Source organism: Buceros rhinoceros, unplaced genomic scaffold, assembly GCF_000710305.1.
Source record: "Buceros rhinoceros silvestris isolate BGI_N320 unplaced genomic scaffold, ASM71030v1 scaffold1138, whole genome shotgun sequence".
Taxonomy (NCBI): domain Eukaryota; kingdom Metazoa; phylum Chordata; class Aves; order Bucerotiformes; family Bucerotidae; genus Buceros; species Buceros rhinoceros.
In genome coordinates, this window is record NW_010426167.1 from 3,761 (window position 1) to 18,694 (window position 14,934).

General features: G+C 44.9%; 1 protein-coding gene across 1 annotated transcript in view; it reads left to right on the top strand.

Annotated features, from left to right (window-relative positions):
- The first annotated feature begins 6,553 nt into the window (after positions 1-6,553).
- The window catches only part of LOC104498053, a 47,388-nt gene continuing 39,007 nt past the window's right edge, over positions 6,554-14,934 (top strand). Inside the window, exons 1-2 of the mRNA XM_010141376.1 lie at positions 6,554-6,661; positions 7,244-7,396. Coding sequence (XP_010139678.1) covers positions 6,554-6,661; positions 7,244-7,396 — 261 coding nt within the window. The remainder of the gene's footprint in view (positions 6,662-7,243; positions 7,397-14,934) is intronic.

Sequence of the window (14,934 nt, forward strand, 5' to 3'; positions counted from 1 at the left end):
CATAGCCAGTGCCTAAGCAGTCAAATTCTGTGATTTAAGTAGATACGGGAGACAATTTAGATAAGCAAGAGAAGGCGCTGCTTTCAACTACTCCAGCAGCCAGGTAATTTTAGCTCAAATTAGTTTTGGTCCAAACTCCACCAACAGTCATGAGGTGCCAGCTTTATTTTATCAGCTCTCTTCCCTCACCACAACCGTGTCTTAAGCCTTTCCCACAAAACCTTCCCATGCCTGTGGATAGGAGACACGTGAAGCATGGCCAGCTGGGCATCCTCATTGGAATCATTCCTCACCTTCACCTTCTGCCTGAGAAGAACAAAGCAGATGAAACTCTTCAGTAAAATCTACTTCTTTGGCTAGTGGGCATTATCATCCATCACTGGTCCTTGAAGTGGTGCTCAGTTAACTACTATTGAGAGCTACAAGACCTTTTAGCCTACAGGAAGTAACATGGCAGCGAAAGACAGAACATAAATACGGTAGCAACAACAACAATAATGACAATATTTGACTTCAAATGATAGCCTTCATTCACCAAAGGTTTAGCAGTCTAGATTTATTATACCAGTTAGATTAGCTGTAAGTGGCATTCAGAAATGGAAGTTCTGTAAGTCTTTTAAATTCTACTCTAAATTTTGACAGATAACAAAGATAAATGACCAATCCTTCCAACCATCCTTTAATTGAAAATCATTCTCACGCCAGCATATATGTCCTTGAGATGTAATAGCAAGGTGTTATTACAACTGAGTCACAGAGTGAGTCGCGAAAGCTTTTTTAAATTACAAAGTTTGGATTTGTAACAGGTGTAAATCTGCTTAGAGGAACTAGATATATCTGGTGGATATTAGTATCTTTCAAGATACCCAGCAAAGACACTGCTTTGGACTAACACTCCACATTTCAGCTATTTTTCCCATATACATTAGCATTTAAAAATCCACAGCACAGTAGCAGCAACGAAGATCTGATAACAACTTCTCACTTTCCCTGACATTTCCCACCTTGACCCTACACATCTGAAGAAACACAATAATCAGCAAAACTGTCACTTACCTACTACTAAAGAACACGAGTGTCCAGAGCTCCCGAGTGTGCTCTGCGGTTATTCAATTTGGGACACTGAGGTTGTTTATAGCAGCATAGCTCATGGCCAGCCAGACCTGTTTGAACCCTACAGTGTGACTAGCCTTCCAGATGTACTAATATGCTATATTTGTACAGTGATAACATGATCTGTGGTCTTACAGCAGAGACACAGGCAGGATAAAGTATCTACACTGCATGACTCAACACAGGACAAGAAACAACAGCGCTAGGGCAGCATCTCATTTGCACCAAGGAAAGTGTGACAGAGCTAATGTTACTCAAGCTTATGAGTTTTCCTTGGAAAAGAGCGAGAGAATAAGAAAAATAAACACAAGCTGCTTTCCTCTGGTACAGACTATCTCTTCCTCCCCTCACCGTGCAAGTGCATGAGATAAATAGACACACATGCACACAGACCTCACCATGCAGTTGCCATGAGTGATTGATTTACAGCAAATTCTGCTTTTACGTGCTGATGGTGGTTCACTATTTTTATGCCCACTGCTTTGTATTTATGGCAGTATCTCTACTTACTGCTAGTGTTGCCCCATGGCCTGGCAGGGCAGGGCTGTGGGGAGTAGAAGACCTTCCCTGTTGAGGCATTGACATCACTGGGGCAGGTGTTGATGGCCCCAGGGGGCTGACGTGGGGTCCTGGGCCATGGGCAGATGGGAAAGGACCAGTGGTCAGGCTAGGGGTGGGGGAAGGGGTAGATGCAGTCAGGGACAAGGAGGCCTGATCAGGGCCATGAGAGCCCTGATGATTCTGCGTGAATGGTTGAAATTTTCTGATGGCACATTTGACGAAACAAGTCCATTCATTCCTAATCAGAAAACCTTTCATATTGAAAGAACTGATTTGCACCTAACCAGAGAAAGAAACAAAGCATTTTTAGCACAAGGGTTTGGCTCTGATCTTTTAAAAAAATAAAGGTTTTCATCGGAAACATTTCCAAAACATGCTTTTGATTAAATTTCCTTTTAAATTCAGCTTTATTATTTAATTTTCTGACAAAGAACAACTGCTAATTTTTAACCATCTCTGTTTATTATTCATCACTGCCAGTAATACTAAGCATTAAATACAGCAGCTGGGCTTGTCTGAAACTTCAGACAGCAGTTTTACATTGCTGTGTTTTCAGTATTCCTGATGAAGTCACAACACATTGGTAACAGTGGAAGGGGAAAATTAAGGAAAACAGTGAACTGCATATTTAAACATCCAATTTTGTCCTCAAGCCTGAAGGAGATAATATCCTCAATATCAGGATTCACTTTGATAATTTTTGATGCAGCGTGTTTTGAGGTATGCTGACATACCTGAAGGATCTGCACCACAAGTCCTTACTATTTGGTCATCTTATTCTTCATAAACATCAGTGATAAAGTTTATTGATCCCTGATACCAAGTCTGAGTTGCCTAAGGTATTTTTATCTTCTGGCACATCATCTGCCCACCAACATGCACATTTTTATCAAATAGCTATCTGGTCTCCCATAGCATTGGTGCTTATCAGACTTCAGCTGCAAGTGCTGATGAAGCAATCAGTGAGGGAGGCAATACTTTGGAGTAGAGACGACACCTCCCTATTTCTGCTATGTATTTCTCCTTTCCGGTACACTGCATAGGAAAACATGTTCCTATATTTTTGTTCAGAACACAATAACATAAATTCATTCTTAATTAGCAATTATATTAGGAAACTTGATCCCCATCTCACTTTTTCAGGCTCCATCAGTTGCTATACAGGTGTTGATTTTGGCCAAGGAAGGTCAGAGGTCTTGTCTTCTTTAAATGTTGAAATACTGAAATGTGTCTCAGCAACAGACAGCTGGCCTTGCAGTTACTTTCCTGATCCCAGCCGAGGAGTCATACATAGATCAGCCATTCTTCAAATTACAATCATAGTCTATCCATGAAAAGGGGAGACTTGGGATAAATGCTGGAAAGGGAATAAGAAAAAAAAGATCAGCTGATGAAATAAACATCACTTAATTTTAACAAAAAACAAAACAAAACAAAAGCAAAACCAAAACCAAACAAAAACCAAAAACAAAAACAAAAAAGCTGTCCTTCGAAGGAGAAGACACTAACGATGGAAGAACAGCTGAGGAAGGGTATGAGAGATTTAGAGGAGGTATAAAAAGTGACTGGAGAGATGGAGAGAGACAGAAAGAGAAAATATGGACTATTGTTTAGCACCGGATCTCGGTGCACTTTGCAAAAAAAAAAAAAAAAGATTAAAGAAGAAGAAAAATGTAAGTCAATACCTAAATGTGTCTCCAAAACCAGCTTCATTCAAAGCGTATCTTGCATCTAAGGTTGTACAAATCCAGTCAAATCATAGTCCATTCCTGGAGCTAACAAACAGGGGAACCGCTATGCAGCAAGTAGTAGGAAAAGTTTGGATAGTATGGTTACTACCACAAACAAGGGAGCAGTAGACAGCACAGACCAGTGGAAAGACAGAAGGCTTGTTTGCGTCCAGCCAAAACTATTGACAGGCTTGAACCACTTTATGGCATGCTTGGTTGGCAGAGGCCAGGTCCCTCAAAGGTAATCTCTGCACACTGCACCCCAATGCAGCAGACTGCCGGAACCAAACTGGCCTCGACAGTCTCGGTCATGACCCTGACGCAGTGCTCTGCTGGGAGGTGATCCTCATGCAGCTAATCCAGTAGACTGGCCAGGATCTATCTACTCATGTGACTCTGCTGTCTACTGAATCATATTCCTGGACGAGAAGCATCGCCTGAGAAGCAGAACCAAAGCAGTTGTTTCATAAAGAGGCAGGTCCATTTTGGCTGCTGGAGCTCATCAGCCTCACCAGACGGGAGCTACTGCCAAATGGAGCTGTCGCGTACACTGGAGTCCCTGGCATCCGTTATCTTGGGAACAACATGCAAAAATGCCCAAGCTGTTGCAGCATGAAGCCAGCTGCTCCATGAGACAGCAGCTATATTGCTTCCAATGATGAGCTCGCCCTGAAAACAATACAGCCTTACACATGAATGACCGTACTCACCTAACCCTGCTATTATCCTGAGATAGTAGATCCTCTACCCATGACACTGAGAAATCCACAACCCAGATAATCCAAACAAGGTAACTGAGAGTTGACTGTCAACAAACAAACCAAGGGTTATTTCTTTTTTCCACTTCTGCTCTAGCTGGTGCACAGTTCCTCTACTTAAACAATCTCTTCTGGTGTGCCACTTTATAGAAAACTCAGAAAGTAAAGGCAATAAAGATCCTAACAACACAGTCTACTGCAGAAATGATTGCTATAGATAATCAATTGCATCAGATATGCTTATTTTTCCTGTTTCTCTTATTCGTTCATTCTACTATGGATACGCAATTAAATTCACTAGAAGACTTTGGACATTCAGGTAAATGTCTGGGTATCACTTGGCTCCAGCCAAGACCTAACAAAGGTGGAAGTGGAAAGAGCATTTAGTGCAGAGAAAGCACCTTCACCCTAACACTTCAAAAAAAAAAAAGACTGACAACAGAAGTGCTTCTTGCATAGCTGTCATCAAAACACCTACTTGATGAAAATGTATTTAATGAACAATTAACAGGTTTCTAGGGACGCATTTCCCATAAAATACAACACAGGAGAACCTATGAGAAGTCTTACACAAAGTCAGGCTGAAGAGGGCATAGAACTTGCTATGCTAATTTATTGTGCTGAACAGAACAAAACCAAAATATTTTTGCTTGTTTCTTTGTTTTCACTATCCATGCGGCCTTCAGTCTAGAGCTGTCAGAGCTGCAGAATAACTAATAATACAGCAGAATCCATAAGTCACATTACAAATCACTTCAGCGAGGCAGATTCTTATATCTGTGAACTTTCAGTCTTGAGGGGTCAGATCTTTCTGATCCAATCTCAGTATGCACCAAGGGAAAGATCCAATTTATAACTCCTGACAGAGCTACAGCCCAGAGTTCGCTGTTCTCAACATTGCCTGGAGTGTTAGTATGATGGGCAAAGTCTCAGGCAATGTTTGTAATTATGAGAGATCCTAAGACAACTAGAGGGCAAGTGGAGGAGTCCCATGGTTGGGCTGTTCCTTAAAGCCCTCCACTGGCCCCAGTGAAGGCCAGCAGTGGGCTGTTATGTACAATGAGGACCAAAGGAGCATCCCTGAGGCTCAAAGTAAGAGTGTAAAGAGGTTAACAGAGGGGTGCTGCGGGGACCGTGGGGCAAACTGAGGCCTCTAGAGCACATCAAAAGGTGGATTGGGGTCCTGAAAGGTTCTGAGGGGGCAACCAGGTCGGGCTGAGGCAACCCCAGGACAACAGAGGGCTTCAGATGGGACTAGTGGATATGAAGAGGGCTCTAAGCCTGAGGAGACTGGAACAGAAAATGAACAAGCCTTGAGGGAATTCGAGAGTCACCTCCATCTTGAATTTCCAGTACAGTTAGTTCCTATCCACCTCTTTCCCATCCTGCCCCCCGTTCTCCCCATTTACCCTCAACTGGGCATCCTGCATTCAACCAGCTCAGGCAGAGAGAGTCATGTCCAGCACAAGACTGGGGGCAGAGCTGGATCCTGGCAGAGAGGGGGCTGGGAAGAGAAGGCCATGGGAAATGAGGGATCAAGACCCCTTCTTCAGCACAGAGCCTGGTGGAGCACACAAACCGGTGTCCAGGCTTTCCTTACAGGCAGCTTCAAGCTGCAGGCTTGTGTGCAGAGAGGAGGAGATGGCCTGGCCAGAGGGCAGCTCAATTCTTACTTCCAGTGAAGAAGAGATGGCCGGCAACAACTCATCATCCTAATCTCCCCACGGTCCTCTTACGCACAGCTGCTCTCTCAGAGTTGATGGAAGTCAATGGTGTTTGGGAGGAGGAAGCTGCTGGTGGGCCCTGGGAGCAAACAAGTGTGTCAGCAGAAGTATCACTGATCAGCTCCTGGGCTGGACTTGCACAGGCCACCAAGATGTCCTCTGATCTCACGCAAAGCCTGTAGAGGGGTTTCTGCCCTGAGGTCCCTCGTAGGGACACCTCTTCCCAGCTGCTCTGCCAGTCAGTCACTGCTGGGTTTCTTTCAGCTGCTGGCCAGCAGCGATTTAGATGAGGAATTTGCTCCAATGTACGAAGTCTGGAGGTTTCTGGGGCATCCAAGCCTCGTGACACTCTCGCTGGTGCCAGTAGGCCTCATCACAGTGTCAGAGAGAGATGAAACGGTGAGCAGGGCAGAGTCAAGGGGAGCCATGTTGGCAGCCAAGGGCTGTGCCTATGGGTAAGGTGGTGGCATGGCCTTGGCTGGGAGTCAGAAAGCGAATGCTTCAAACACCTTCCCTGACATGGTGGGGCCTGCTGGTTGTCCTGGGAGATTTCCAGGCATGGGACTTTTCACAAATATGAATTCTCTTTTTCATACAGACAAGAAAAACCCACGCCTTCCTCCCAGACAAGATGGAGGTCCTGTAGTATGGAAATGAAGATGTCAAGATGAAGGTCCTGGTGGTTTTCCAAAATGTGATAGGATCACCTGAGGAAGATGGAGACCAGCCCCATCATTGTGCAGCTGGTGGAGAAGCTCTTGCACCTCTTTGCAAGGTAAGGATGATGTGGCGCCTAAGCCCTGCAGATGGGCACTGGGCAATGAAGCTGCCCTTCAGCTCAGCCCTGTGAGCAGCATTCAGAGCGAGGTCTTCTCCTGTCCTTTCTCTCCCAGACTCTTGTGGGATGGCTTCTTGGTTCTGCAGCACCATCCAGCTTCTCCCTGACTGCTGCTCTCAGAGTTCCAAAGGCTACTCCAGCTGCACTGCAGGGCAGGACCAGATGTTCTGCCCAGACACCATGGCAAGAGGCTGAGGCTAAGCCAGTGGTGCATGCCCCAGAGGCATTGTTGAGGGCCAGCCTGGTCTCCTCAGCCCATCTGTGGGGACTTCTTCTCTAAGATGGCTGGTGCGGCTGGTGAGCAATACTGGGTGGCTGGGAGAGCACTCTGAGGCACAGGAACTGTCTGAAGGAAATCCTTTGAGGGGCCATTCAGCCATGGCTGCAGATCTGTCCCACAAGTCCAGTGTGCAGAATCCAACCCTGAAGCATCACCCCTCACATCAGCCATGCTAACAATTCTGCTCACCACAGGCAGAACAACTGTTGCTAAAGTCCTTCTGTGCTTCTCCCTACCAGAGGTTCAGCCATCAGAGAGAGATCTCCATCAGCCTCTTCCAAGACCTGATGAAGACCGTGATGGAGAACCAGAGACAGATGAAGAACAAAGTTCAAATAGACCTGCTCCCACTGTTCTGTTGCATGAGTGACCAAACCCAGAGCGTGCCTAAGGTACAAATTTCAAAGATAAGCTGTGCTGCAGGGATGACACAGCCGGGTGTTTGGTCCAGGGCATGTCCCGTGTTCCTTAGGGCAGGATTACCCCAAGAACAAAGCCAAGAGCGGGGGAACTTCCCCAGGCTGTGGTGCCCACCCCCAGATTCTGCTGTTCTGCAGGCCTCCAGGGAAGCCCTGCTTGATGCGGCACAGCTCCTCAAGTGGAGAGAGATCAAACACCTGGTGCAGACACAGCAAACCGAGGACTGGAGAGTGCTTGGTGAGGAAAATCCCCAAGCCCCAGGGCCCAGGCTGAACAAGGGCTGTCCCAAGTGTCTGGATTGTGAGATCCACAGATGTGTCTTGCCTGCCCTGCTGCAGACCAGAGCCCAGAGCCTTAACCTGCATCTTTGTTCCCTGTTCTCAAGAACAGAGTCCCCAGGGGCTCTTCTCCATACACCTCTCTCCTCCCCACACTCAGGGTCTCAGCACCCCTGGCCCTGTCTCAAATTCAGTCCCTCAGGGCTTCTCGCTGGGACACCAGAATGGCCTTTGGGGGAAGAACAGGGGTGCTGGGAGGAGGGACTGCTTCAGCCAGCTAGTGAGACTCTGGCATGTCCATACCTTTGTGCTCTCTCCATCTGGTGCAGGACAGGAGCAGGGCTGAAAAACACTTGAATCAGAGCCTGCCATACCCAAAGGATGTTCAGGCCACCTTGTGAGAGGCAGATGTGAATTTCATCAGCGCAAGAGAGCCCCCAGGGTCCCTCTTTTGGCAGCCTGGCCCCATTCCCCACAACTGTACTGGCAGCAGAAATCAGCCCCGTGGCTCCCAGCTCCTCAGGTGCCCTATGCAGGACGTTGGCCTCCTTCTCCCACCCCTGCCCAAGCAGGTGGGCTTGGTGGCTGCCTTGTTTGGTTCCCCCACTCAGCTACCGGTCTTCCCTGGTGTCAGCCCTGATGAGCAGGAGCAGTGTGAGCCGCTGAGCTGGCAGGGCTGGGGGCCGTGCTGCTGGGAGCATGCTGGGGAGCAGGCTATCTGCCAGCGCTCTGTGCCTAGGGCTTGCCATGCAAGGGACGAAAGCAAGGAGAATCTGGTTGAGATCCGCATCTGTGAGTAGGGACAGTGCTGTGTTGGGCGGGGCTGGAGAGGCAGGGGACAGAGCCTGGGCAGACGGCTGACACACCTTGTTCTGCTCCAGGGGAATGCTTCAGGGGTGAGGAAACATGTCAGGGACTTTCCTGCGCAGCAGCACCCTCCTGGACGGGGAAAGAGGCAAGTGGAGCAGGCATGGTCAGGAAGGGATACCGGGGTGTCTCTACAGACACAGTGATTCATCTCGGCTCTGTTTCTTTCTGTTACAGCCCTTCAGACTTCAGGGAAAGACAGTAACCTCTCCACCTGTTACCTGGCAGCTCAGACCACCCTCATGCTGAGCTCTCTAGAGGTGCAGCCAAGACCAGGTCACACCCTGCTAATGCTGCTAAGCCAGGACAAAGTACAGTTCTTCTTGGGAAAAAATGGCTCTATTTTAATAAAGCTGGAACAACATGCCTAAACCATGGTGTCACACTGTTTTACTGTCCTACCTGTGCTATGAAGCCTTTTGCGCAGACTTACCACTGCACAAAGTGCTTCAGCAGCCTTTTCTTATGGCTCAGCTAATGGGTTTTTTGTGAGGTTACACAGCTGTACTGAAAACAAATGCTTCCTCTGATGCTTAGGGACTTCATCAGGGATGCTGTTGATATCTCAAAGAACCACAAGGATTCAAACAGAATTGACCCCAGTATTCCATAAATGTTTTTTAAGTAATTTCAGTTCGCTAAAGCTGTTTGTCCAGAGGTAAATTGTCCTCCAGTAAATGTGCAAGGACCTTAAAGTCGAGACAGAAAGAATGCCTATGAGTTCCTGCAGGATTTTGCAGGCACTGTGCAACACAGCACTCAAAATCAAGAGTTGTGCAAGATAGCACAGACACTGCCAGTCTCTTTGAGTAGACAACAAGGCTGTCACTGGTTGAGTTCTTCCCAGCAGGTTGTTAACAAGGTTGTAAGAGATCCCAAGATTAAACTATGTCAGTACTAATATTAGCATTAGCATTTGATGATCAGCCCTCCATTTGAAAGATGCACAAAGATGTAAGTGGAAGCACAACTCAACTTCAGGCTCCTTTTAGAGCTACTTACACTTGTACCTGATTTGAACTGAATCACCTAATTTAAGAAGCATTTTCTGAGCAAAATATTGTGCATGTTATCTATTGATCTTTCTTGTTACATTTACTTGCCCAGCAAATTAAAGACACAGGATCGCACTGGCGTGAACAAACAGAAATGAGATATATGTTGCATTTGATTGAACAGCAACTGCTGAAAACAGGAGGCTTTTTGGTCAAAGCCAGGCTAGCAGAGATACTCATTAGTTGTGTCATTAAAGGGAGTGAATCACAGCTATCTGTCCACCCTGACCAAGTCGGTGAAGCAGTACAAGCTCTTTCCTGGGGTACATGCCTTCATCAAGGTGTAACAGCCCACTATCAGGGGATACAACTCTTTTTTTTTTCCCCAGGTTGATTGAACCTGGAAGAAAGGGAAACACAGGAAGCCCAGTTCTCTTTATAGTCACCTTTGTCCACCCCGAGCACAGGAGCAAACAGACCACTGGGCTATCAAACGTAACATCCTGTCACGGCAGCCTATTCAGGCAGCACATCTGAGAAGACAAGGCGATGCACTGACCCTATGAGAACTGCGTTGCACCGTAGATCTTCACAGATTTACGGCTCACGCCCCGTTATACTCCGCTGTGGTACACTAAGGAAAATCAGATAAATATTCCTACTCTGAGCCAGCTATGAAGCAGCACATAGACTGTTGTCACCTCCCTCCTGCACACCTGCTGCCTTACAAATCCACAGAAGAAGATGCTTTTAAGAATGAAACAAATGGTGCCATCTACTGTCCAAATTGCAGGGACACCTAGCTCGTCACATCTATAGCATTGAACTCTTGAGTTTTTTCTACCTTCAACAAAATTGCTATAGCGAGATTAACACAATTATCTGCTTTCTCCTTTAATTCTGTGTATCGCATGGAGTCTCCGAGGTAAGTCCCTTTTGACCATCTATTTTGTAGAATACCTGCAAGAATTAGTTACTAGAACATGTAACGCTCTGGTGTGACTGCCTTGTCCCAGTATTCCCACTGTAGTCCCTTAGGGCCCTATGTGTCCAATAGTAGGCTACAGGCAGTAATTTTCCTGTAGAAACAGCATGTGTGAGTATTAGCTACAGACAGGGAAAAAAAAGGAGAGAGAAGCTCTCTCTCTCTTCTAACCCAGAAACATGTTTTTATTTTTAATTCCTGGCCTGATGCTAGTAGGCTAAAAAGTTCTTCAGTAAGTGACCTTTGATATTTACCCTTTTTTTTTTTTGCAGCCAGCATGCCTTGTAAGCATTCCTTAACACCTCATGCTTGGAATTAATTGTCACAAGTAGACACAAAGGCAAATAAGGAAATAGAAATGGCCTTTGCAGAGCCCCAAATCCAGGGGCAATGAACTTGAATTTGATTAAACAAAGGAATAGAGACACCACAAAATCAAAAAAACAGACAGAAGATCATTGTAGATTCCTCTGGAGAACTCATGAGGCTGTCACTTGGGTTAGGTCAGCAAGTGAGGAAAAAACATGACATCAGAAAACAAATTTGCCCTGGAGTGCCAGGTGCCCACTCCTGTCTTAAGCAAATATTGTAGTGCCTGTCTACATGATTCATTTCCTGTTCCACACTGCAGAGAGAGCTGAAAGAAATTACACTGAATGAAAGTTCACCCTCAAAAGATGCCATTTTAACACTGTGGTTGTAACGACTTCAGGAAGAGCCGTGAAAAGAGGAGAAATAACTTAATCGTGCCGTTCTGATGTGTTCTTAATGGTTTCCATTCACATAGAGTACGGAGTTTAAACCTAAAATACAAAGACCAAGAATAAGACTGGATTCCCAGAGGTGAATAAGGAGTTTTCATTTTATGAACATTCTTAGTACACGTTAATATTGATATGGTAATTCACCCAGAAATGGGCAGGCGTCTCCTCTGCGCATGACTCACAGGACTTGTTAACAGAAAGCGGATGCCACTGAATCAAATATTTATCAGGAACAGAGTACAGGCTCTTGCAAAAGAGACACCAGTCTGCAAAGACGGAGTCACCAAGTTTGCTGACACCACAGTCTATAAATCTTCACAGTGTCAAAGGCCACAAGATATATTCTCCCAAGCCATGGAGCGTGAGGGCCTGGGAAGCTCTGGGGATGCACGAGGTAGAATTAACACACAGTTCCAGGACTCCCACCTCTCAGCTGCAGAAGAGACAAGACTGGGCTTGTCAGGTGCTTGGTTAGAGAATGACCACTGACACTGGTCCTACCAGCCTTTTCTGGATCCCTGCACAGTCAGATACAGTAATTATTTCTGTGCCCACCCAGACCCACCATGCTCCATAGTCTCTATATGGAAGATACACTTGAAGATTTTCCCATCCGTTTAGATGAAAGCCTCCATACCAGCCAACTCTGTAGAAGCAATGACCTAACGACAGCATTATCCATTACCAGTACAGCTTTAAGCAGTTGAGCTTTGTCCTGTTGACAACAGCAAATATTAAAGGTGCTACAACCATTAAACATACATTACCTTTCAACCTGGCAAGCAAACATTACAAGAGGGGGCAGTGGCAATTACAGAAGGTAATTACAGGTGGAGACAAAGTGGTTTATCACTGCAGATGATGAACTGCAAGAAAGGAACAAGGACCCTTAATCTGTCTGGGCAATTCATACCAATTAAACAATAACTTTAAAATAATTAACCTAGTAGAAAGTAATGATTTTTAAAAACAGTTTAAATGGTGTTTAATTTGTTTAAATGAACTATCCCATTAAGACCCAAATTCATCATTTTGATTCAGAAGGGAAGTTTTAATAAATCAAACCTTTAGCACAGATTTTAATAACTGAATTACAGATTAATAGATGAATGTCTAAGGTGGAAAAGACCCTAACACAATGAACTCCTAAGTAGAGCTGGTACTAATATCTCAGGAAGTTTAAAATCAGAGAGATTGGTAATCATTTTAATGGAAATATTTTGCTATGTTTTTAAGTATTTCCAACAACAGATAAATGTACATTTATACTGGGACCATAAGACATTATGATCTGTAGCAACAAGATTACAAACTTCTGATACAGATACTGATGAAAGAATATGAAGCGCTTAGGTACTACAATGGAAATAACAAAATACCCCAGAAAAAAAGACCCGTTAGTCAAGTAGCATTGTACAGAGAGCCACCGTGGTGAAAACATCTTTTAGGATGGTCCTTTAAACTCCAGGTCCCCTACTATAGCAGGCATCAGTCAGACTGTGTTTTTCACCAGCTGATCGAACTCCACCAGCTCTAATGAAAAAGCGGATCCTGCATCTCATTTGTTTAGAGATGAGGAGCCCGCTCCTAGTGTTCTACCCGTAATTACTCAAAGCCTGTTTGCTCTGGGGCAGAGTGCTGGGTTGTGCAGAGGCTTGCAGGGCACTGAAACACAAGAAGCACAGGAGCTGAATAAAGGATTTCTGCCAGATTCTTTAACTCTGCAAGAATTACCAAACAACACAGGATGCCAGGACTAAAAGAACTAGGAAAAATACATACTGTGTGCAGAACAGAGTAAATAAAACCTATGTTTCTCTGTACATGAGCAGAAAAAAGGCTTTAAGCAGCACTTCACTCTGTACCCACAAGCAGTGGGTGCCAAAAACAAAGGCAGGCAACAGGTTCTCCAACCGTTGTTGATTCTCAGGTGGATTGTGTTGAGAACAGTTTTTAATTATCTCTAATAAAGCTAGCTGGAAGACTGTATTTCAGAGATTTGAGATCTGCATTACAAGCAAGTAATGAGGGAGCATGGAAAACAAGTTAAATGTTTGTTAAAATGTGAAAAGATACTTCGTGACTGATTCGAGTTCGGAGAGCCTGTTTTTGCACTAGTAGAGGGCTACATGTGCCCCTGATATGAGGCAAAAGGAGAATAAACTGGAATAAAACCTGTCAGAAAAAGAAGAAAAACCTACCAGACCTGTTTCAGGCATTTTCCTGCCATTTTTCTTTTTCTCTGCCCTGGACATGTACCTCCACCCTTCTTTTCTGCTGGCGCTCGTGCTTGCATTTTTCCAGAGACTGTAAGTTTGGGAAGCTACAGCATCTAGGGGAAAAGTCCATCTCTTTTTGCAGTGTTGGTTTCTGTTCGATTAACTCCCACCTGCCAAACCTCAATCTCAATTGAGCACCAGCAGCAGCAGAAAGGAGGTGTCCCACACTCTAGGTGAGTATAACCCTAGGTAAGCAGGACCATGGCAAAGCCTACAACTTAGCTAAGCTCTTGGAGAACTGAAATCACAGCACAGTCTAGGACAAAAGAACCACAAAAACTTGTTTGGACTCCTTACAAGAAACCTAATGACCTTACTGCTACTGAGCAGCTCTCAAGAGATTTAAGGGTCTTCAGAAAGACTCCAGGGACCTCAAAGAACTTTCTGGCCTCTATCAAGAGATTGTGCATAGCTATTTGAAATTTAGTATTTTTAATATTAACAGCTAACTATAATTATTGGTAGGTTTGGTTGAAGTGAGGATGATGGTATCTTGAAAAAGTTCCAGTAAAGACCAGTAAGAACCACCTGCTGTGCTCTGCTTGTCACCTGCAGTGATCATCAGCTAAACAGCAGGCAATAAGAGCATCAGAGCTTTGCTTTGCTCTAAGAAATTTCTGACCAATATACCCATAGCATCTCTTAGGAACCATGTTTCCCTTTTTGTACCTTGCCCACAGAGACAGTAATTTGCTGGTGTAAGATTTTGGGACCCAAATTCAAAGCTTCCCCTATATCTTCAGAGATCTGGAGCAGAACAATGTACCCCATAGCAGCTTCTGCAAGCAGACCTAAGGTCTGAATAACATACACAGGTGTCTGCAGGTCTTTCTCTATAATGGCATGTAGTCCGAAGTTTGAATTTATGGTTTAAGGCATGATTTCATAAGACTATGAAGTGCAATTTCATTAAAAGGAACTTTTAATGGTCTTGGTGTCCCTTTTTAAGTCCTAGTTTCTTCTGTTCTCAGCAGGATTCTCCCACCATTTACCTTGTGCCAGCTCTGGCAATCATCCGTTTCTCTCTGTGAGCTTCTCATTAACTCAGAAAACTGTTCCAGCAAAATGTATTGGTAGCTTTCTGAGACAAACAAGTTTAGCATAGGGTTTCTGGATCTAACATGACCCAGAATAACTGGGCTGCTCATCTGGGAGTGGGAAGAAAAAAAATGCAGAGAGACAGAGGGAGATTCCTTTATCAGTGACAGCAAGTTTTTATATTCACTGAATGTGTTCAGCATGATGTGAAAACAGTTTTAGAAAAAGGGGTGGGAGATGAAAAAGAATGTCATAACACTGTTAGTTTTGTCTTAAGACATAAATATTTGGTATATTCTTAGAA